Source organism: Colletotrichum siamense, assembly GCF_013390195.1.
Source record: "Colletotrichum siamense strain Cg363 chromosome Unknown KSG_Cg363_contig08, whole genome shotgun sequence".
Lineage (NCBI taxonomy): Eukaryota > Fungi > Ascomycota > Sordariomycetes > Glomerellales > Glomerellaceae > Colletotrichum > Colletotrichum siamense.
The window spans coordinates 4,381,562-4,406,160 of NW_023501021.1; the positions used below are offsets into that span (position 1 = coordinate 4,381,562).

General features: G+C 51.6%; 4 protein-coding genes across 4 annotated transcripts; 2 read left to right on the forward strand and 2 right to left on the reverse strand.

The window, feature by feature from the left end:
• Positions 1–538: 538 nt before the first annotated feature.
• On the reverse strand, positions 539–5,146 carry chyA-0 (Nonribosomal peptide synthase chyA; the record flags this gene model as incomplete). Its single annotated transcript, XM_036644537.1, has 6 exons — positions 539–2,037; positions 2,100–2,424; positions 2,495–3,035; positions 3,121–3,899; positions 3,954–4,621; positions 4,711–5,146. The coding sequence occupies 6 exons, from the start codon at positions 5,144–5,146 to the stop codon at positions 539–541; spliced, it is 4,248 nt and encodes a 1,415-aa protein (XP_036490331.1).
• A 1,425-nt stretch (positions 5,147–6,571) lies between these two features.
• On the forward strand, positions 6,572–8,308 carry het-6-5 (Heterokaryon incompatibility protein 6, OR allele; the record flags this gene model as incomplete). The annotated part of the gene is made up of 2 exons (XM_036644538.1): positions 6,572–7,139; positions 7,194–8,308. 2 exons carry the CDS (start codon positions 6,572–6,574, stop codon positions 8,306–8,308), a joined length of 1,683 nt encoding a protein of 560 aa, XP_036490258.1.
• Positions 8,309–10,235: 1,927 nt separating this feature from the next.
• btgC (putative glucan endo-1,3-beta-glucosidase btgC) lies at positions 10,236–12,398 on the reverse strand (the record flags this gene model as incomplete). The annotated part of the gene is made up of 1 exon (XM_036644539.1): positions 10,236–12,398. One exon carries the CDS (start codon positions 12,396–12,398, stop codon positions 10,236–10,238), a length of 2,163 nt encoding a protein of 720 aa, XP_036490906.1.
• Positions 12,399–21,701: 9,303 nt separating this feature from the next.
• Positions 21,702–24,561, forward strand: CGCS363_v012691 (uncharacterized protein; the record flags this gene model as incomplete). Its single annotated transcript, XM_036644540.1, has 2 exons — positions 21,702–22,376; positions 24,013–24,561. 2 exons carry the CDS (start codon positions 21,702–21,704, stop codon positions 24,559–24,561), a joined length of 1,224 nt encoding a protein of 407 aa, XP_036490432.1.
• Between the last annotated feature and the right edge of the window lie 38 nt (positions 24,562–24,599).

Below are 24,599 nucleotides of genomic sequence, written 5' to 3' on the forward strand. Positions count from 1 at the left end.
GATTTTTCTTTTCGGCTGCGCCCAGCATTAGTGCCAAAAACTTCTTGTGCTCTTGTCCCTGCATGGGCTAGTGAGGTCCAATACGAGCCCATTTGCTGTGAGCTGAAAAAAGGAACGGTACCATAAAATCGGCACTTTGCAACATCTTGAGTGGTCCACCCCGGCACGGAGTTGAGCGTTCTCAAGAGAACCTTATCTGAGTTGCAAAGACCCTGCATCCCGTTCAGACGGGGCATTTTGGGGCGAGGCAAGAATCGCTCTTTTCTCTGTTCAAATTACCGCGAACGGCCTGAAGTGGGGCCGCACTTCGGAGTTCGCGACCCGTACCGGGTGGATCCTTGATCGATACGTCAGTCAGCCCTTTACACGGCCGCAATAAAGTTCAGCGTTGAGAACTTTTTTCGCCTGGGCATTCAAACTGACTTTGGTGAAAATTAGCAACTGGTCAACTTCAAACGCAATCCAAGAACTGTAGAGCAGCCAATCATATCTATTGTGCTAAGAATAGCCTCTTGCGCGCGAAACTGCGGTTTATTGATTACTGTTGCTTTCCGTCAATCATCATTGAAATCATCTGCATTTGCTCAAATGCCATCTGATGCCGCAACATGTCCTCCGTGGAAACTGTGAAGCCCCGTGACCTGTACTCATAAGCAAGGGCCGCCGCTGACACTGAATTGCCCCAGATCTCAAGGAACGACCTGCTACCCTCCCTCAACATGCCGAACTCGCCATCATTCACATCAAGAACCTTCATCCAAACCTGTTTGACAGTATTTTCAGCCCGCGAGTTGACTAAAACATCCTTAATGCGCGTGATCGTGGCGCTCTCACAGACAACTGGCAACAACGGAAATAGGTCGCCCTCCCCCAAGGGAACAGGCTGATCGGGAAACTGAGTAATCAGCTTCAAGTACCGTTTGAATGTCGGCATCATCACGCCAGCAATGTCTTCGGGCAGACGCGCCTTTGCAAAAGCCATCATGACTCGCGTCTGGTCTCCGAAAGGCTCTACGTGAACGATCACGTCCGCTCGATCGCCCGGGTCCATGATCTCCGTGAACCTCATTGTCGGAGCAACTCCACCATCTTCACTGCAATTCTGCGGAGTTCCGATGTCTAACCCCTGGAAAACCAGCAGCGACGAAAACCGCGTCCACCGCTTCCAGGCCGTGCACTTCTCAACTATCGTATTCGCCCCGATGTTCTCGTATCGCATGGAAGCTATGTGCTGCGTCTGTAGTTGCTCGACCAGATCTCCGTATGTGACTCTGGGACTATTGCCAGTGGCTGAAGTGGTGATTCGTAGGCGTGTGGGGATGTGCGAAGTGCATGAACCCATCACATCCTCTGCGAACTCAACGGAGTGATTGCGGCCCCAGCCTGTGGAGCCGAAAACAACATCGTCTTTACCAGTCAGCTCAGAAAGAGTGAGCGCCCAGGCCGTTTTGACAATTGCACCTTTGGTGTTGCCGCCGAAGGTGTTGCTGCTTCTGTCGCCAGTGCAACAAGACTCAAGCAACTGACTGTCAATCATGCTCACGAGCACACCATCCACAAAGTTCAGACCTGATGGGACGTCATGAGTGGAACCCTTCTGATTGACAAGTTGGGTCATTTTCGCGCCATGAAGAAGTGATGTCCAGTATTCAATGCCTTCGTCCAACTCGTTTGTCCGAGCATAATGAAGGTATGCTTGATAGCTTCCTTTGAGCTCAGGAAGCTGGCATCCGTTGAGGAGATCCCTTATTTCGCGACTCAAGATTGACACAGAGTGGCCATCGTATTGAGCTGCAGAAATGCGGATGAGCAGACGCTGGATCTTGGTGGCGTCGTGGCTGGAGAGTAGTTCAAAGGCTGTCTGAGGACAAGTCATATCCACGTGTCTGTCCTTGAAATCGGTCTCAATGAGTGCATTGGTGGCATACTCAATGCTGTCAAGGTTCAGATGAGTTCTCGTTGGAGGACGAAAACACTTCGATACAGCTTGATACAGCGCTCGCTTGTGTGGCACAAAGAAGGTTCTTAGAGTGGAGTCTGACTCTATTAGCTCGCTTTCACACAGTTGAGATGGTGGGTTTCTTCGCAGATGCACTCACGTCTTTCTGTCAATGTTTGACACATCCGATGAACTGCTGTCTCGTCATGAGGCTCGTCAAAGTCGCATATGAGCCAGTTGATTCCGCGGCGCTCTTCACTAAAAGTAGAGAACGCGACGCAGCTCGCTTGAAGATCCGTGGCCTGGACCATGTCTTCAATTTCGTGTGAGGCAGACGCGTTTCTAGCGCTCTCTTGGATTTCGTCGAGTGTGATGTGGTTTGCAATATTGATGAATGGCTGATACGAGCTCCTTGACTCATTAGTCTGAGCGGACTTGCGCAGGAACTCGGCGAGTTGGAACAGCCTTGATTTTTGAAGGATGTCCTGTGAGTTAGGTATGGTATATTAGTTACCATCCTGCCTTCAATGTGCGCGGAAGAGTATTGTCACTGACCGGTACAGAGAGACTGAAACCCAGCTTCCTGGCCAGAGATACCAATTTTATGGCTTTAAGGGAATCGCCACCCATGGAAAAGAAATCTGACTGACGACCAATTTCACCTTTGCTCAAGTTGAGTGACCGTGCGAACAGCTCGCAGACGATTGCCTCAAACTCGTTCATCGCAGGCTCATCCTTGACAGATACGGTGACTCCAGAGAACGCAGCCAACCTAAGCTTATCGAGTTGACTGCCAATCTTCTGCAGACGCTGTCGGTCTAGTTTGCCTTGACTAGTGACCGGCATCCTTAGAAGTGGGATGAAAGCTTGGGGAATAGCAATGGCTTTGAGGCCGTTTGCAAGCTTCTTCTTGATGCTTTGGACGTCAATGAGCTCAGACTTACTATCGTTGACAATGTCCAGCGGCGCAGCATCCTTTCCGTTACCTCCTACGTTCGTTGCGTAGAATGCGATCAGAACTTTTGAGGCAGGCTCTTCTCCGCGGGTCAAATGTACTGCCTCCACCGCGACTGTAAATTCTCCCCCAAGCAGTAGACTAAGACGCCGGTTAACCCTTTGACATCATTTTTCCCCCTAAGGTTGAGAACGTGGAAGCAGCATTTCTGACGCCTACTACTCACCTCACCTTGTGCTCTATCTCGCCAAGCTCAATGCGTTGGCCGTTTAGCTTGACTTGCGTGTCGATACGCCCATACACCTCGAAAGACTGATCTGGGAGTTGTCGCACAAGGTCTCCTGTCTTGTAAATCCTTTGCATGCCGATGGCGACTTTCCCTGGTAGCCACTCAGGGCTTTCAATGAACACCTTTGCGGTCTTCTCTGGCTCATTCAGATATCCCCTGCTCAGCGTTGGTCCTTGAATCAGTAGCTCGCCCTTTGCCCCAATAGGCAGTAGCTGATTGTGGTTCTCTGGGTTCACAACCCACCCCCAACAAGCTCCCTCGAGTGCCCGTCCAATATTGTTCGCCCTAGGCGATTGACGAGTATAGATGTTGTACGAGAATGCGCATGACGCCTCTGAAGGTCCGTAGCCATTGATGACATCGGCTCCAGACCGAGTCCACTTGTCGACGATTTCGGGACTGTTGGCTTCGCCGCATAGAATCACGGTTTTCAACCCGGGCACATCTTCTGGGTCGAGAATCTGTGCGAGGGTGGCTGTGACGCCGAGAAAGTTGGCGCCAAGGTCGTTGATGGCCCCGGCGAGGCGGTTGATGCGATCGAACTCGGCAGGAACGCAAATTGTGCCGCCAGCAATGAGAGTGGTGAGCACATCGAAGTTGGTGGCGTCGAAATTGTATGAGGCGAAGTGAAGCACACGGGAGGAAGGAGTGAGTAGAGCAGCTTTTTGTTGTGCGAGGGCGTCTGTGACGTAGGCTCTGTGTTCCGTCATAACGGCCTTTTGGCTGAGGCATTAGCAGAAACTCTCGCACGGAATGATGATGTATCATACCTTGGGAGTACCGGTAGATCCTGATGTAAACACCAGATAGGCCAGGTCTGAGGGACGAGCGGGAGATGAGAAGCCCTCTTCATCTGCTGAGTTCTCCAGGCCCTCAACGAATGCTTGGTCCAGTACTAACGCCCGGGAGCTGACCTTCCGAACGAGGTCCTCATGATGATTACTCGTGATAATTAGCGGCGCGTTCGCAATGGATGAACATTCTCGCAGAAAGTTGATGGGTGTCTCGGCGCTGAACCCAACATAGGCACCTCCCGCTTTAAGGATAGCGACGATGGCCAAAACTGCAAAGGAAGACTTCTCGAACAGAATCGGAACAATGTCCCCTTTCGTGATACCATTGTTTATGAGGTTTTTCGCCAACCTGCTGGAGAGTCTCGAGAGCTGGGAATATGTGAAGTTGGGGCCCTCAGTAGCAACCACAGCCTCCTTCCAAGGAGTGTCGCTGGCATGCTCGTCGACATAGTCATGAACACAACGCTCGACAGCTGGGATGTAGCGAGGGCTCCAGCTTTGAAGTCTTTCGCGGTTCAAGGGGCCGAGTACGTTGACTTCGCCGAGTAATCTGTCGTGAGGCAGGGTTGCGAACTGTCCAATGATGGTAGTGAAAGTTTCCAGGAACGCATGGGCTGACAGAGCAGATACAGAATGAGGGATGCCTTGGGATCGTTAATAGCTGTTCAACCTGATATTTGGTTGGGCATCCCCGAGTGCGCGTCGCCAAGGAACTGCGAGCAGGTTGACATACAGTGTAGATCGATGCGGTATTGACCATCAATCACAATATTGGGTAAAATTCCTTGTTCGCCAATGTCTGAACCGAGGTCGAAAGTACCATTTTGAGCAAACAGAATCGTTGTTGGGTCGTCGTGAAGTTCGGCTCCTGGCGTGGAACTGCGAGGAGAGTGCTCGGAATCTGTGCCCGAGCATATCTTTGTGTAGTGCAAAGCTGAGCACGTTTCCAAGATTGTCATTCTTGAGTCAAACTCTATTGCAACCTCGTTCTTCTTGCCACCTCTGATTACACTTGTTGTGGCAAGTGAAGAGGCATTGTAGACGGCGATAGTGTAAGACCATGCGGCGATGAAGAATGTTTCTTCGCTGACGTTTTGCCTGGCGCAAAAGCTGAGAACGTTGTTAATAACGTCACCAGGCAGGGACGTCTTCCCAAAGTCCGATGCCATGAGATCCTTGGCAGAAGGTCAAGTTGCGAGGGTGAATGCAGTACCAATAAACTTAAAAATGAAGCCTAATTCAGGACCAATCTATTAGACGACTCTTCTCTGTATTAATGGCAGAAGATATGACTCTCTGCGAAAGTCCCATCCGGATTGCTCCGTGGTTTCGGCCTCTCAGTCCTCCAATAGGGCGCTCCCTTGCACCGACTTTCGTGGACCCAATGCTCAAAAAGGAAGAACGAATTTTCGAGATGTGCTTCCGAGTCAGGGCTATCACGTCTCTTGGAGCAATATTGTTCGATTCGGCATCTTCCCCACGCTGAAGACTCGTGCCGTCTGGGGTCAATGTCCACCGCTAGTCAGGTCTGACTCGGGCCACTGGTTTGGAGCTCTATCTACGCGATCGAAAATGGACAAGGCCAGATAGTGGGATCTGGGAACGTCTCCAAGATGGGGTACGAACGAGAGGAGATGCAATCAAGCTTTGCCAAGCGATCTGGCAGACAAGGATCCTCGAGAGTGGCCCCAGTTCAGCAAATTAGCAGTGGGACTGGTCTGGCCCAGACTGCCGAGGGTTACAGCGAAGGGCTTCAAGCCATCGTGGATCAGCTGGACACTGGCCAAGGTATTACACAGACTACGTACTAAGGGTTGGATTCGACGCGAACGGGAAGTCTTGGATGCAGGGGTGGGATTTGGATTGACATACTGATTGAAGCAGATCTGGTTGTGCAGCTTCAGCGACACTGGAATCCACGGAACCCGCGACAGTTACAACCTGAGATAATTCAGGCTACATTTCCAATGACTACACCCACAACCATAATGCACTGAAATATCTTCCTGCTAAAAACAGGTGGTGTGAAGGCTGCCGGCGTTCAATGAAGAGCTCCCGCCAAAAGACCAACTGGCCTGGTTTTACGTGGTAGGCTCTTTCTTTGTCACTATTTTATATGTTTTGAAATTCAGTTTTGGGTTGAATTTCACTTTTCAGGCTGTTTTCCTCGAGGCTCAGGAAAGTTTTTGCCTTTTTTGTTTTCTTTTTTGATTTTGAAAAAAGGTGCGTCATAATTGTCAACGTTGTCGTTCACATTTGCCGCTGCTTGCTCACGAAGTGGAAGATGTGGTCAAAATGTGCCTTTCGGTCTAATGATTTCTATCCTATTTAAACCCTAATCAGTTGAGATGTTCCGTGATTGTGTGTGCATACTGGCCTACGACCGCAGCGAGTCACATGTGGCTATGCAAACATGGCTTCGTACGGCGCAGTCAAGCCAATGAAGTCAGCCCTGGTGTGCAGCGCAGCCTGATCTTGGCTGACTGCGCACATATATAAGTGGGAAACCCCCCTTCTGAGCAACCCCGCTGCGCGTGTTCTGACAAGTCATCATTTCATTCCTTCGCCTCCACGATTTCTCTTTCATCGACAATATGCGCAGGAAGCATGGAGCCGCGGCGCGGAACATCGCCTATCGGCACAGACGTCGCAGTCCACGACAGGGTGCTATAAAGCCCGTTGCCAAGATTTCTTATAATTCTCTTTGGGGGACTCAGATCCGTCTTTTGCGCATCACGCCTGGCGTGGGCAGGGTAAAATGCCAGCTTCGCACCGTCTACCTCAGCGAAGACCCACGATACCATGCACTGTCCTACGTGTGGGGTGACTCAAAAGATATGCGATTGATAAAAGTCAACGGAACGTTATTTCCGGTCACAGTCAGTCTGTATGACGCATTAATCGCATTCCGAGATATGCCCTCCGACAATATCCTCTCGCCACCGTTTCTTATCTGGGTTGATGCCATTTGTATCAATCAGCACGACGAGAAGGAGAAGAACCGACAGATCCCACGCATAGGACACATCTATGCTGCAGCGGAACGGGTCATTATCTGGTTGTCTTCCTGCATCATGTGGCGGTTTAATCAAACCGATTTACATAAGGGATTCTTTCACCATCAAGCAAACACAAGGCCATCGTGGCCTGACTTGGGCAAAAGTGAAGTCACCACCGCCGAAGATGCAAAAGCGGAATTCGATTATTTATTCAGAATGTTTGAATGGCATCCTTGGTTTTCTCGAATCTGGACTGTGCAGGAGGCTGTGCTCACAAAGAGATCCCCCATCTTTGCCCACGCCTTTGATGGATTCGTCTGCACTGCGACACTTGACTGGATCGATGGACTCGCGACAGGAATGAAGTACTTTGGCCCAGGGCTTGCATGGGATAACTTAGTGAAAATGAGATCATGGGCGCAGAAATCGCATTTGTCCCGGGATCTGAAGGATGAAAATGCCGGTTCAATGCTTATAATACTTTTGAACCTTACCAGCCGGAAAAGGTCTTCCATTCTTCAAGACCGTATCTACGGGCTCTACGGTCTACTGCAAGTTTTGAATACTCGGTTTCCTGAATTGCGGCTCCCTCTTGTGGATTACAGCCGCCCCTCTGGACAGGTTTTCTCCGATATCACCAAGCTCATTATTCAATACACCGGCGACTATAAGTTCATACGAGGCGCGTCCTATGGGCACCGAGTGCCCGAAGCCCCTACCTGGGTGTCAAAATTCTATTTGAGCTCATCTTCATCCCGACTCGGCCAGTTCTCGGATCAACCGCCGGAGCTTTCAGACGATGGTAAGGTGCTCACCGTCACTACAAATATAATCGACTCCTGTGAGATTGTTGCTCCTGACAAGTCATTTACACACATGGCTACATTTGAGGACAGGAAAATGGCAGTCATCGAACGCATCAAAGAAATCGAAGACATGATCATTAGACCATTGTCGTCTCGTCGATCTGTGGATTCTAAATACCTTTGGTCAGCCGTGTTGTCGATTGACGATTTCAAAACCCTTGTCAAGGTCCGCGAGGCTGAGTTTGATGGCGCAGAGTGGCTAGGCAATGAGCGACTAACGAAGTTGCACGCAGTGCTCGAACAATTTCTTTCCATTTCCACCAAAGAGGGCTATATTGGGAGATGTAGTAACGACGTACCATGCCAATCTGGGGACGTCATATGTGTCACGTCGGTGAGGGAACCGTTCATTATTCGCAGGATAAATGCTAGCGATCAGTTTGAAGTGATTGGGCCAGTGAGTAAGTGTGAAGATGGGCTCACAAACCTTGACGGGGGGGCTTTCGATCGTATCCAGCTGATCTAGAACGGACCCAATCGCAAGTTATGCGCTGCAAAGCTGGTTCTCTTGCTGCCTGGAGCATATATAGCCGTCTGCTTGACATCATTGACACTCACCAGCAAAGCTCAAGCGAATATACTTTGTACTGTAGTCTAGAGCAGTCGGTGGTATATGAAGGACATCTCACCAGCGTTGCAAGTAAGACGTTGCTCTATATTCATGAGATTGACGCACTTGGTTCTCGGCATCTGTCATTGGTGGGGTCCACAGACGAACCAGGCCGCGCTACGGCGCGGGGAACGCGGCCCAAACGTCGTCCGAACACCACCTGCCCGGCCCGTCCGGAACACTCACGCTCAACCGCCCGCGACCATTCAACGACACCTAATATCCCCTTCTCACATCCCAATCCCAGCAACGAATCTGAACTCTTCGCCAGACTGCCCACAACCCAGAAAACTCTGAAAGAAGTCAGCCCCCACCAACTCACCCATCTGTCATGAACCTCACCCCCCTCCTAGCCCTCACCCTCCTCCTCCCCGTACAATCCACATCCCACGCCCTCACCATGCCCAACATCACCCGTCCCTCTCCAGCCACCCCCCTCGCCCCCTCCCCGCTCCCCGACCGCAACCCCGAAGACGACAGCCACATCATCGCCGCTCTCAAAACCCTCTCACGCTCCAACCTATCCCGCCTCAAGCTCATCAAAAAGATACCCCTGGAAGGCCCCCTCTGGGAACCAGAAGGCATCGTCCGCCTCGCGTCCCCCACATCCTCCTCCGACGAAGAGCGCTTCTGGGTCTCCGCGGGGAAATACACCGCCCCGACCTCCAAATACCCCAACGGCGAGTGGCGCGACGGCACGGACCGCACCCCCGGCGCAGGCTTCGCGCATTTCGTGGTCTTCGACGGGCGGGGGAAGAGGCTGGGCGATTGGGTCGTGACCAAAGAGGGCGACATCGAGGTACACCCTCCCCCGCCAGATCACGCTGAAGGGGCACTGACGCGTATAGTATCACAACGGCGGAATAGACTACGACGGCACCCACATCTGGGCAACCCTCTCGCAGTACCGGCCCAACTCCACCGGCACCGTCGTCCGCATCGACCCCGCCAAGTTGGAGCTGGAAAGGATGTTCGGCGTGGGCGACCACCAGGGCGGCATCGTGCACAACGGCATCGGCACCCTCACGACCCTAAACTGGGGCGGACGCAAGGCTTCGACATGGGACGTATCAGTCTCCGCGGAGAGCGTGGTGTACCAGCAGCAGGAGGGCAAGCAACATCCCCTCGTCACCCCGACCGCCGCCGCTGCTGTCCATCCCTCCAAGGAGATTGTCAACCCGTCGCACTGGATCGATTACCAGGACTGCAGGTACCTGGGCGACGACGGGAAACATGAGGTGATGCTCTGCTCGGGTATTGCGACGCTGGCGGGCGGCGTCGAGGTCGGCGGGCTGGCCATCGTGGACACGGAGACCATGGTGCCTCTGTGGGAGGTGCCGTTCATAGAGAGGACGGAGGCGCAGGGGGTTTTGATGACCAAGAACCCGATGGACGTGGCTCTTGTCGACGGGCGGGTGAGGTTGTACTTTGCGCCGGAGGAGGGAGAGAGTGTGCTGTACGTGTATGAGCTGCAGTGAGATGATTACGGCACGTGGGGATGTACAATGGACATGAGACAAAATCTTAATGATGAAACTAATCTATTTGGTCGGTCAAATACTAACGACACACTGGAAGCCATCCGAACCATTACCGGAAGGTGACTATTTACGGTATCACACATCATACATGCTGCCCTGGCGTTCAAGCCAGGCATGCTTTAACCCTAACTCCATGATTACTCCGTCATGTACATCGCTGCGTATTGCCAAGCAGCGAACGAGAGGCAGGCCCGCTTGTCTCGTCCAACCCATAAATCAAAACTTCGTGACTGACTTTTCGTCTAAACGGTCTTGCCGCCGCAGTCGGGGATGATGACACCCGGCTTGAGGTTGCGGTCGACATCCATGAGACCCCACTGGTCCTCCCACTCCTTGTTCTTCTCGTTGAACTTGATCTTCCATGGCTCGTCAAAGGCGGAGAACCAGAAGTAGTTGGTGCCGTTGGTCAAGGCAGGGCACACCCACTTGTCAAGCAACTCGTTCATCTCATCAACGCCGGCGACTGACGCGTCAGGGCAGCCTGTAGCTTGGCCATTGCCGCAGTTCGTGCCGCCCTTGCTAGGCCAGCCTACCTCGGCGATGACGTTCTTCTTCGTGTCCGACTTGAAGAAGCCGCTAGCCTGGTTCTCCCAGAAGGCATATGTCCACATGGCGGCGTCCTTGGCATTCACTCCGGCGAAGAAGGGGTGAATATTGGCCATAATGTAGTCGCTCTTGGATGCCAATGACGATGTCCAATCGTCACCCAGGTCAGATGTGGCAACCGGCAGGCTCAAGCTCTTGGCGGTCAGGTTGGTCCGCACTTCGCTAAGCAGAGTTCCCAAGGCCGATTCCGTCATTTCCTTTCTGAACAGGATCTCGTTGGCGACAATGACGCCCTCGAAATGCTTGTCGCCATACTCGTCGAGAATGTCCCACATTTGCGACAGTTGGCGGGCGTTGGTCGTGTCGTTTCCATCCTGCCATACACCCATCCAGATCTTGATCGTGTCCTCCATCTTCAACTGCTTGATCGAGTGGATGAGCATCTGGGTCTGGTTGCAATCGGTTCCGTACAGGCGAATCGTGTTGGTCAACTGGCTGAGGACTGCGACGTCGCGTGTGACATTGTTCTGCGAAGGGGGGTTGTGGAGGCAATCCGGGTACTGGGTGTTAATCGGGGTGTAGTCCATGCCGGGGAAGACCTTGTGCAAGTTCTTGTTGTTCATAAGAGCCTGGATCTCTTTGCTGCTGATGCTCAGGTCGCCGTTGGAGTTGGTGTCGTCGGATGCCGACTGTCCGTTACTGCTGCTGTCGCTGTTCCGATTGTTCCTGGACAGTAGCCAACCAGCCGTGCCACCGGCGATGGCACCAGCAATGACAAGAATGACCACAATGATGATGCACCACTTCCACCTCTTCCTGTGACTGTTGTTTGACTTGACCCACTCCGATTGCGACTTCTCGCCGCCAAGGTTATTGTTACTGCCCATCGGAGAGCCCTTGACGGGGTCATAGTACCCGTTGGCATTTCCTGTCCTGCCGGCACCAGCCATGAGAGCGGTTGCAGCACCTGCACCGGCGCCTGCCGCTGCTGCCGCTCCCGCCCGGCTGTTGCCTGTGCGTTCGCTGTTGTTCGAAAGGCTGAGCATTGAGTTGCGTCCGCTGCGACTACGGCCGTATTCCAAGCCGTCGTCACCGTCGTCTGCTATTGAGTTGGGGTCAACAACGCCGAGGTGGTCTGCGTTCCTCTGGTAGTAAGGATGGTCGTTGTAGTAGTCGTAGCCGTAGGGTGTTGATGACGGCGATAATCTTGAGGGTGATGCTGCGGAAGCGCCAAGGGCAGTCAGGCTGGAGTGAGATGTGCGGTCGCTGTGGGCGTACGGGCGAGGAGCGTTGCTCATTTCATAGGCGTCGCCGCGTGGTTGGTTATAAGCTGACGGAGGAGCGTTGGGGTACTGGCCTCGTGGAGGCTGTGCTTGCCCGACATTTCGTATAGCATCCGCGCCGCTTTCCCTCGCATTACGCTCGGCGACGCTGTAAGCAATACCCGACATACCCCCTGACGCGTTCTCGCTGAAGTTGTCGGCGCCAGGAGTGACATTTGGGTTAAGATTACTCTGTTGGGCGGGTGCCCAGTCGCGGTGGTTTGGAACCTGTGGTGAAGCCATGTGGGCACCAGCAGCTGCACCTCCTACAGCTCCTACAGCGGCCTGGGGGACGCCTTGGCGATCGTTCCTACGTCCCTCTCTCATTCGACCAAAGTTGGAGTCTGGGTGGCCGCCTGGGTACTGTTGTGCCCTCAGGTCCTGTTGCGACTGGTAGTTCGGGGGCGGGCCGTTATAGTAGTGTTGCTGCTGGTCGTGGTACTGTTCCGGGGGGTAAGGAGAGCGCGGATGAGGCCGGTAGGAATTATCGAGAGGCTCGCGCTCGGCGCTGCCGTCGTCGTAGTCGTATCGAGGCATGTTTCAGTGAGTAAAGGAAAGATGGCAAACGTCCCGCAACCCTCGTGGGTTGGAAGCCAAGCGTCGTCTCCGGATGGAGTTGGTGGACGGAAGCGGAGCGGATTCGACGTTGAAAAGATGGGTTGGAGGGGAGAAAACGGCAGCGTGCGACGAGACGGAATGCGGATGCAATTTCAGAGGTCTTGGATTGAGGACTGATTTAATTGTGAGCGCGGTTCTGGCTGCGGGCGGCGTATGTTGACAATTCGTCTGATCATTCCAGTGCACGCAGCCGTGCATGCGACCGAGACAAGACCAGATGGAGAGGGATGCCAGAGGAAAGGAAGCGGCAGGAGCAAAAACAAGATCACTAACCTCCGTGCACCGCAGGTCGCCCGGTGACTTGAGGCAAGAGGGAGGCGGACGAGGCAAGCTAGTCGCGTCCGCCAAGTGCAATGCTCGTGGAGCTTGACAGCGGGCGGTCGTACCAGACAGTAGTTGTTTGCGTGGTCGTGTAGGTAAGGGTAGGCGACGAGCAAGCCGGGCGGTCGACGAAGGGCGACAGATGGATTTGCAGGCCACACCAGAAGAGACAATTTGGGGCAGTGATGTCTTGTCTTGGAGCCCCTATTGCGATGAGCCAGACGTATGGCAATCGATTCGAGGAGGCGCAGGTGGGAGAGGAGCTTGTCGAGGTTGGAACGAGTGCAGTGTGCTGCGTTGCGCTGCTGCTGGGCTGCGCTGTGGGTGTGGAAGACGAATGGCAGCCACGGACTGAGTTAAGGCGCAGGTACTCGGTATGGGTGAGACTAATGGACCGGACTACGTATTTCGGTGTTTCGCCCGAGGCGGCGCCGGGTCAGCAGTTCGTATTTTTGCGTCTTCTGTGCGGCTCCCTGGTTGGCGTTGCGCTCGCTCGTATTCCTGCGGTTGTTGCTGTTCCTGTTCCTGCTCTTGTCTAGACCCCAACGAGGTCAGTTTCGGCTGCGCGGGATTGGAGAAACGTGGGCGCGGCTGGTGAGGGACCGTCCGCCTGTTGCTGGCGGATCTGGAGCAGGCAGATGGAGAACGGGAAACAAGAAGAGAGGGAAATTGCAAACAGAAACGGTTCTGGTGGAAGAACGAGAGGGAATCGGTACGGGAAATTGGGAAGAGGTATCGGGTATGGTGGTGGTGTGTTGGTGTGGTGTGGTGGGATGGGTGAGGTGGACGTACCTTGGTCTTGGTCGCAGCGAGATGCACGTTCGAGAGTGGCTTGGGTCTTGGAGTCTTGGGGCCTGGTTTGCCAGACGGATCCTTGGCCGTGGGGAAAGATCTGCTACTGCTACTGCTGTGCTGCGTCGGATGGTCGCAGGCTAACAGAGTGGCATGGAGAGACAGGAGGAGCTGCAGTGTGAGGCGGGTGTTGGAGATGTCGAGCGGCGGCAGATGGCAGACGGCAGAGGCAGAGGAGGGAAAGATGGATGCAGATTGGGATTGTCGATTGCAGATGCCAAATGCGCACACCGCGTGTCTGTGTGACTGTGAGACGGTGACAGATTGAAGGAGCAGAAGCAGGAAGGGAGGCCGTTGTTTCCTGATTATTCTGATCCCTTCCCGGTGTGCTGCATAGATAAATTCTGCAAGGAGAAGGGACGGAGGAAGGGACGGCCAAGGAACCAGGAAGGTAGGTACCTACCCACGTTACCTCACTTAGGTTCGACCTCCTGCCTGCCTCCCGCCAGAGTCTCCTGCCATTCGGATTTTGGGGGAACACGGCCAATCACGAGCGAGGGTTTTGCTGCTGAGGTGCCTCCTTCCACAGAAAACACAGAAAAGTAGGAAGGCAGGACGCCGCCAACCTTCTCGCTTTCCCCCTCCAACCTCTGCGAAAATGCACCAAAACGGATACCGCAGTGACGACCAGACAACGATGACAACATCCATTGGATCCCCACGACAGGTACCTCCACTGCAGAATCTGGGGGAGCAGGTACCTGGCCCTGTCTCCTCGTCCCTCCCCGGCTGCCCTGCCTGGTGCTTCCCTGCCCTGCCGCTGCTTTTTGCCCTGTGATGGTCCAAGTGGCTGCCGAGTGCCGCCGCCTCTGTGGACCGGAAACTCGCAGCTTACAGTAATTACCCCTGCAAATGCATCACCCTCCAACTGGATAATCGGGTCAAAATGCATACTGATGAGCCGCCCGCTTTTTTTACTATGGTCTGAACACGATTTTTTGTATATCTGTATACTGTATACGCCTCCTCGATTTATCCTATATAAGGGGCCACAGCAGGGGTTTTTTGTCGAAAATCAGAGCCCTCACAGGGGGTGGGTAGGGGTAATCTAACCTGATTTTTTACGCTAAAGTGGCTATTTTTGCCCTCTGCTAGCTACTACTGTTAACTCTACTACCTACCCTCCTCACTACCTCTTTTGCTGCTATGCGTATGGCTAAGTTGAGCGTTTAGCAGAAGCTTACCTTCTATAAGTGGGCGTCTAATTAATGCGTCTACTTTATATAGAAGGCTATAATTAAGTATATACTTAAGGCGTATGGTATTTAACTCTTTTAGTTGAATATCTCTTGTTACTTCTTAAAGATGTGGAAGGAGCCTAGCTTAGATCAGCTATTTGGTAGCGAAGTATAGCGTATGTTGATAGCGTAGTGGCTAGAGCTTAAGAGTCTCCTTTATTAGTAGTAGATTGAGCTTGAACTTTAGGGTATTGGGATTATAGTTTAATTTATCTAGTAAAAAGCATTATATCTCTGGTAGATGGTGCCTGCTATGAGGAACTATAAGTCTAACCTCTTTAAGCCTCTAACTTTTAGCTGTAGTTAGGTAGCCCTCTTTAAGAAGTATTACTATATTAAATATTAACCTTTTTATAGTGAGGGTAGCTCTGCTGATCTTGGGATTACTTCTACTTAGTGGATTGAAGATATATGTAGAGTTATCTGTAAGTATAACCTACGTAATATGTATAATATGGATGAGACTGGCTTATACTGGTGTTAACTGCCCTCTTCTGGCTAGGCTACTGCCTCTTAACTTAGCGTTAAGAGGGATAAATTTTGGATCTTATTAGGCTTTACTACTAATGTAATGGGAGATAACTACTTTAAGATATGGGCTGTTGGTAGAAGTAAGACCTTGCACGCCTTTTGTGGGTTTAATACTAATGTGTTAAATATCGTCTGGAAACATAATAAGACTGCTTGGTTTATTATGACTGTTATGATAGATTAGCTAGAGGGGTTTTACTACTATATTTATGTCTATAAGCCTGGCTAGAAGGTCCTCCTTTTTATGGATAACTTCTCTGCTTATATGGCTGCTATTGAGCTTAACCTGCTGCCTCTAGAGATATATATTAAGTTTCTGCTGCTAAACACTACTTTGAAGTATTAGCTAATGGACTAGGGTATTATTAACACTTTTAAGAGCTATTATAGATATACCTACCTCTCTTAGTTAATTAATCTATTTAATAAGATGCTTAATGCTGAGCCTCTTAAAGTTGTGAACTTATAGCTTATATTGTGGTGGGTTGTGGAGGCCTTTTTTGGGTCCCTTAAGACCTCCACTATATAGAACTGCTAGAACTACTCTTCACTTTGTGATCTAGTTACTTATAAATCTTATGCTCCTCTAGATTATCTAGATGATCTATTAGGGCTTTTTTGGTGTGTAGTAACATTCTTAGAGTCAGAGGAGTTACTTGTAGAGTTTCTGAACCTAGTAGAAGAGAACTTTACCCTTAGAGAGCCTCACATGCCTGATGAGATTATGGATTATGTGCTAAGTAATTATGATAAGTTACTGCTAATAATTAACGTTAGTTCTGGAGATTTAGAAGATGAAGGAGAGAATATTGAAATTGAGGATCCTCTATTGAAAATAACTATATCTGGAGCAGTTGTTAATGTTATATAACTCTTAACGTTTGCTGAGGAGAAGGAGTATGTGATGCTAGCTGATATGGCAGCATTGTGGGTGCTGAAGCAGTAGTTAACGCAGAAGTAGCAGGAGGGTTAGTAGGCTGAGATCATAGAGTTTTTTATATAACTAGAGCCTTAGAGGAAGCCTAAAACTAGTTATTATTGATACTTTTGGTGTGGTTACTATGAGGGCAAAAAATACATATCGGGGCCTATATATTGCATATGCTGCCTAAAGTGCATATCGGAGGCGTGCCCGGATTGCATGCATTTACTAGGGTTGTTACTGTACCTTAAAAAGAGCAGGGCCCCGCCCGGTAGACGAGAGGCAAAGCAATGGGTCCGATTGAGGAGGCACGGAGCACACACAGAGCAAGAAAGGGACCGGAGAGAAAAAGCAAGGCAGCGACAACCAACAGCAGAAGCGACAGACCAGACCGGGCAGACCAGGCCAGGGCAGGCCAGGCCAGGGCAGGCATCGTATCGCAAAAGACGTCACTGCGGTCCCCGTTCCCAAGCAGCGACAAAAAGTGCGATAACGAAGGCGATGATGCCAACTTCAGGCTCAGCGCCCCCATGAGCTGAATACTTGCTGAGTTTGTTGGCGTCATGTGCCTTTTGCGCAGCGGCTGTGCAGACATTCAGCTCTCTGTCCACTGTCCTGTTCCCAGTTTCCACCACCTCCCTCCAGCAATGCAGCACAAGCAGACTCCCCGAAGAGCAGCCGCCATGTCGCAGCTCCCTCCCCTATTAGCACCTCACCCAGGTCAATATGCCCCCCGAGTCTCAGCACTGAGGAGGAGGCGAGCACCAGACGAGTGTGAGTGCGAGCCGGGATTCTTTCTTTAGTGGGTTGAGGCCCTGTGCCTTGTGGGTGATGTGGATCGTTTGGAGCGCCCGTGGTTGGCCAAGCGACCGTCGGCGCTTCCCTTGCTCCTTAACCCGTAACTGCGCCCCAGTTCTCTCGAAACTGGTCGACGATGCCCTCTTTCTATTTGCTGCCGCTGTCTTACCTAAGCCAGCCAGGAACCAGCCTAGGCACCTGGTAACGGTCCGTTCAACCCATCCCCTGAAGATCAACACCATCGAATCCACCACCAACCACGCCTGCCATCACATCCCACCACCGCCGCCGCCCATCGCTCGCCCCCCGCGGACCTCGACTCTGCGCCGCCCATCTGCCCCTCCAAGCGTCACGGTCAGGCTGTCGCTGCCCAGTCATGGCGAACAGACACGGGAATCGTGGCCCGGCTGCTCGGCTCGTTGGTGCTGGCGTTGGCCGGGCAGGGCTTGGGACGTCTGCCTGTGCGAACAGCACCGCAGCACTGGAGCACCAAACAATGCGATGGACGTCACAAACAAACACCACCATCGGCATTCCACCCGTCGACCTATCCGCACCGCAACGGTCAATGATCAACCGCCATCCCAACACAACATGCACAATGGAAATCCCTCAATCCATATCATCATCAAATTCCCATAAACATCAAACTCCGTTCCGCAACCGCACCCGCGAATAAGAAACCAGAAGCCCGGGATCTCCCCTTCCTCAGGGCCTCTGCAACCGCCAACGTCTGGCGAACACCCCTAACCAAAACCACCAAACATGAAGCACACTGAAGCAACCCTCTCCTCCGCTAGGAACCCGTCCCCTTGCGATTTGCGACGCTGATCCATGTCGACGCATGACATCACCAAATTGCTCCAAACAGGATATTCCCTCTCCTCTTCCCCTTCGAGGCCGCCGTCCCGTCTCGAGGTCTCGACTTTTGGTCCGATTACCACCTTCACGAATCATTGGCCTTATTTTTTTTCAGACGATGTGGCTTCAATGCGACGCAGCAATTTGGGACAATTGCACCCCCAAATTCCTGCGCGAAAAACAAATAGCTACAAGCCACATCTCCCATCTAGCGCCACCATTTCTCAGCTGCGGCGCCACACATCGGCTACCCGGCTGGCAACTGCTGCCATCATCACAGGCCCAGCCATCAGAAGTTCAGAACGCATGCACCCCAGCCTGATCTCACTCACGACAGTCACGCAACAGCATCGTTCTGCCAGCAAGCGTAAGCATGCGCTCCATCCCCTCTCCGCGTATGTCCGTGGCATTCGCCGCCGTCTTCCCACAGCTCGTATCGGCGAGTCAGACTTCGGTGTCCCCAAAAATCGCAGTGAAGGCTGCCGGAGGACGCCAGCTCAGCGCCCAGAAATAGCAGCACAGCTCAGCGCACCAGGGCACCGGCTCCGGAAAAAAAAACACAGGGAGCCTAAATAGATCCGAGCCCACCCACCACCCCACGGCCACCAACTCGGGAATGCGGAAGCGGAAAATGCGCTACCCATTTTTAAGGTACGGCAGACAAGGGAGGCAAACAAGCTTCAAAAGAGGCTCTGCCACTATCTTTGTGGACTCAACGGCCACAAGATAACCGTAAATGCTTACATTGACATTGTTTTCGTGACAACAAAGAGATGCGCAACTGCTTTCAGCATGAATGCTACAACGCTGGGGCTTGTTTGCAACCTCGACAATTATCTTAGCAAAGGAGTGAAGGGTCATGTTTCTCTGCGTAATTACCGTTGTGACCCGACCCGTGCCTCGTCAACGATAAGTCAAACTGGACAATTGTCACTCAAGACATCTAACCTCTCATCGCACATGACGCTCTCCCTCCAAATTTGGCGCAATGAACAGTCGCAGAAGCTTTACGTGGCGCCGTTGTATGCAACTAGACAAGTTGTCGCTTGGCTCTACAACTTCATCAGATGGGTGCAGAGCTCGTGACCCATCCAGTCCAATCCCCTCGTGAATCAAACCACAAACTCAGACTCTCACAGAAATGATGAAGCTTATGCAACGCGATGAGCGAGGTGGTCATTTATCTAGGCTACAACAAGTGGTTGAGGGATCCCAGGTCTTGACGAGAAGCTGAAGCTGAAGTCAGGGTCGGCTTCATCGCTATCGTTCTCGAGATACTAGGGGCTCCCTGTGGCGTTTATAGGACAACAGCCGTCTAGTAGTAGTATTTGCAGTTCGTTGTCCTCGATGCTGGGAAGGCTGGGGCTAGGTAACCTCACGTCTTAGATATCGGATATAGGCTATAGTAGAGTAACTTTGTCACATAGAGGCTCGTGGTCTTATCGCCCGATTCCCAGAGACTGCGTAGGTCTTTGTTCGGCGTTCTCTTTGCGACGTGGTGTCGGTGACGGCGAGCAGGGGTTCAACGTTGAGTGAGAAAGCAGGTCATCAGCGCCAGGCCTCAGATGGCGTGTCTAGTGCTCGATGTAGGTTGACAACTCCGTTCGGGCAGATTCCGAAACATGGCTTTGTTCGAGTGGTGTGATCGAATTTCGGAGTGATGGTGCTTCAACATCTGATTTGAGCCTGAATTTTCATCCACCGCAGGAGAACAAAAGATTGAAGGGCAGATGCTAATGGAGCATCAGGCCAAGGACGATGAAATACAATAGTTTTGCTACACAGGTGAGAAATAAGCACAGACGACGACGGAGATAATAACAGATACTAAGGTTAACTAGCATAATAACAGTGACGACAAGGATAGCAACAACAACGACGACGGGGACGACAACAACGATAGGGATAGTAATAAGCCAAAAGCCTAGAAAAAGGATATCAGAGAAGGATTTAACAGTATTAGAAAACTACCAGACTGCGAAATACCTGTTAAAACCAAAAGGTATAGCCAGAGGTATTAGTCGGAGAGCAAATTTCTATCTAATTACAAACTTAGATTCTTCTCTATAAGTAAACAAGTCGTCCGAAAGAAGGCTACCAAACGTCTACAGGAGATTTTAGTTCGTGTCACATAGAGATACTGACAGTCGTACTGATTTTCAAATTCTAACAGTATTATGCCTTGCGCAAAGCCTGGAGTCCTCGATTTCAACGTGTAGCCTTAGAGTAAATGCAGAAGACCAATCAAATTTTGTTCTTGGGCGAATGTTGGCTGAGCAAAAAAGAAAAAGAAATATCTTGTCATCCAATCATGTAGCCCACTGGCACAGCCTAGAACTGCGGTGCTCCGCCGGCCGTCAGCAAGCCGTTGGTGGTCTTGGCTTGTTGATCAGTTTCTAAATCGATTGACGAGGCAGCTAATCATCTCCCAACCCTGCGTTTGCATATATGACCAGTGCCGACACGGTCAACCCCTTAAGTACTGCGAAAAGCTCATTGCCCAGCCTTCTCTACGAACCATCGCGCCGACCGCTGATATCCCGCCTACTCCGTTAATAAAAACACAATCCACCTTATGAATACGATGGACGGCTTCAAGGGTTTCATTGCTCTTGGTTTGCTCTCGGCCGTGGCTATCTTGACCTTCGTCGTGTTTAAACGCCGAAAGAAGCAGCGGGCAAACAGACAGAGTCAGGCGTCGTTACTGGACTGGCTGCGGCCTGCCATTCGTGGGGGTCGGCAATGGAGACTAGCCGCGCATGATCACCAGAAGCCAGCGGAACTCGGAACTGAAGGAGATCAAGATTTAGAGGTGGTGGTACGAAGCACGTCACTGCAATCAGATGGCTTCGCCGTTCCGCAACCGTCATCCTTCATGCGTCTTCACCAAGGTTGTGGGAACCAAGAGTCGCCAATGTTTGCCCACATCGAGGCTATCGTTTTGGAAGCCCTGGGAAAAAATCGGCTGAAACCTTTCTGTAGCAACATGGTTTGTCGGGACTCAAAATGTCTGTCCTCTATTCTTTTGAAAACAGACTGGAAACCACTTGAGTTTCTTGAGGACCAATTTGGGAAAGACCTGCCACAGTTACGACAGGTGCTGTCCTACACTGGCATCGCTTCCGCAGCATTCGCAGCCCCATGTATAGAATACTTGACATCTACCTGGCATATCGGCGGTCTAATTGTTTTGGAGGCGGTTGAAGATTACCTCCAAAACCTTTCCAAGCAAGCTGATGCCGGACTGAATTTCAGAACTCATGGTTAGTTTGTGGGCTTGTTGAACTAATAGCTCATGCTAACGGTCTATCAATACATGTAGAGACGACAGAAGGCACTAGGATCAGCGTTGATTTGTCCGAGACTGGAGAAGCCATTTTCAAAGTGACGGGCAACCCGCCTACGCTGGTTGCTGTCGCCCAACAAGTTGCATGGATTTCGTCGTCTCTTCGCCTGCCTTCACGACGCAGAGAAAGAGGCGACCAGCTGCCACACCAGTATTGTGATGTTGGGATTGAGACAATAAATACGGGACTTCCTGGAAATCACACTAGTAGTGGTCCAGAGTTCCAAATTAGTTGTCAATTCGAAGACATTACCCTCCAAGAACAGAGCTGCTGGACGAATCTCATCAGCTCCGACGCCGTCCTCGCCCGCCACTTTCCGATACCGCCTCGAGGCGAGGAAAAAGGTTTAGAGATGAGTATCGACCTTCTCACCAAGATTTGTGGTATTCAAAACGCCATCGTGTTCGAAGGCGGGGTCGTTATGAAAGGCCCAACCGCCATGCTTCTGCCCATCAGCAGACAGGGGGATATTATTCAATGGCATCTTGTGGTCCCCGAACATGGTCGTCGACGACTTTCGTATTTGGAGGGCCTTAGACAATGCAAAAACCGAGCCTTAATCGACGAGGTTGACCTTGAAGCATTGAAAGACACTCGGGCGATAGTGGGATGGTGGTCCGAAGCACGTACGAGGCTCGGAGACCCGGATGTCAACTATGAAAATATCGACTACTCGACTGCAGAAGAATATGAGCCCACTGTGCGGTTCTCTAAGTTGGCTCTTGGTGTTCAACAGTTTGCCACAGCCCAGTTTGAGGCTACTCTTGGGCCCAAGGACTCTGGATACCAGATGAAGTGGGGAAGTGGTGCGTACGAAGACACAATATTTGACGCCAATCAGATGAGAGTTGTACTCTACGATACCGCAGATTCTCGAGCTTGGTTCGCGAATGGCGCCGAAGTCATTTTGCACATGATCCGGACACGCAGTACGCAGCGCCCTTTCATCATCAAAGGCAGACGAGTAGACATACCAAGCGAGGAATCTGCCGCTGATACACTTCTCCAACATAAGGATCTGGAGCTTGTCAGCGACAGACGGCGGCCAGAGACGTTAGAGACATTGGTGATCAGGTATTTTGGGGTTCTTGAAGACCTATTGGCCTTAGACCTGGGGAGAAAGGCACGTCCAGAGACAGCTGCTGGTGTTCCGTTTCAGAACCAGCTGGTTGGCCATGAATATATGGCACTTGTTGACAGAATGTCAATAAGCCATGTCAAGAAACGAATACTGGCTAAGACTAGCGGGGGTTGGTCCCAGCTGGTTCAGGACAGTGATGCCTTGACGCTTTTCGGCAGCGGGTTCGAGGACTTGATTCAGCCGCCATCGGGAGCTGAAGGATTGTGTCACCGATGGCGCACCATGCCAAAAGAAAAGGACTACCTTGGAATAAAGGTTGAAACCTTGCTCGACCTTTACAAGAAAGCAGGATGTCGGCTAAGCCAGGAGTATCTGACCCCAAGCCACCTTAAATGGCATCGAGGGGCTAGCACACTCTTTGAGCCATGTGAAAGTCCTGGAACGTTTCAATGTCAATGTGACAGAGTCCAGGAGATAACGGCTAGTGCAGCGGTGGGGAAAATAGTTCCACCTGGAAACCTCAAGGTCGGGGGAGCAGTAATATTCGGTAGGACATCCTTGGTGTCAGGCAAACGGAGTGCTCTGGCTGCTACTCCAAGACAAACACAGGCTTCGGGCTTCTATGGACAGGCAAATGTGTCCTTGGAATCGTCTATGAAGGGGATAGAGATGGAAATTGAGCGTGGGAGAGTCTCCTTCACAGCAGAGAGGACATGATGATAGATATTATGATGCCATATTTGGCTCATCGGAACGCACATCCAACCATGTTCTCCCCATTCTCAAGATACGTCCGTGGCCAACTATTCCGTGCTGATCTAGATTCGTGTGGCTCTCGCCCCCAGACTGACAACTTGCCCAAGTTACTAAGTAAGCTTGTTTTTGGAATACTGTAGCTTTGAAATTGGATTTACTCGCCCTGAAAGATATCCTGCAAAATATTTGACCGCGAAACCTGCATTTTATCACGTCAAGAAGCCAACGTGTGCTTTCCAGGCCAACTTCAGCCACGGGCAAGCGCTGGAGCCGCTTGCTCCAATGTCGTGACTCCTGCCAACTCCCTGATATCGGGCGCTTTTCAACCTATATGGAATGGGCGACGTGCTATTGACCATGGTCGTGGCTGAGCGCTACCCAACAGGTTCGCACACAATGCGTCGTGCGATTCCCACATGGGAGTCCAACCTCTTTGGGTTTTCCATGCTGATGCCCAGTGGCGGCAAAGTTCAAACATTTTTGCACCATGGACGACAATACCTCAAGCTACCTGCCTACTATCTATCTCCGACGAATAAGCTACACCTTTAAATGAAAGTGCACGCGACGCTCCTCACTCTCAAGCATATCCCGCATCTTTTGCCCTCATTGACAATCCCCCGAGCATGTTCCAAGATTAATCCAAGACATCCCTCATATTTTCTGTTTCGGAATTTCGACAATTCGAGAGAAAACTACCGACATGGACAAAGCCTCCCTTACACAATTGAACCCGACAACCAACCCTTGCCGGGCAGAGCCTCCCCCATATCAGTCGATTTCCCATGCACACCGTGTGCAGCATTATGACTCAGAACAATGGCAGGGTCTTGAGCCGACCGCTTCTTTCGCATGGGAATCGCCGTACTTCGGCAAAGCCCATGCAGTAGCCGGCAAACCTCACTGGGAAGTCAGGTTACGCGTGAAACCGCGCGATCTGCGGCGGCTCATGCGAGAAGGCTTCCACTGGGACATGAGCAACTTCGATTTCGAGGCCACATACACTCAGACACATCTTCGTGGCGAGAAGCCGTCTCTGTTCAAGAGGGGATGGACATGCAGGCGAAACTTTTTCTTATCCGACCTGGGAGACAAGCCTTACTGGACAGCGAAGTTGACTGTTTTTGCTCGGGAGATCAGCGTCTTGAAAGATTTCGAAGTCACGGATATCACGCCGGAGAACATGAGTTGGGCGTGTGCGTTTGTTGACGCCACGCAAACGTCTGCATGGGAGACGCCTAAGGCCAATGGAGAGACTCAACAAGTCTATTCATGGGTCCATGACAACCCTTCAAACACTTGGAACAATATTTATGGCGACTTGGCACTGGATGGCTGGTGGCCATGGCCGAAAGCCGACGTCGATACGATGTAGGAGATTGCCAGGATATATCTACTCTTATTTATCGGTGG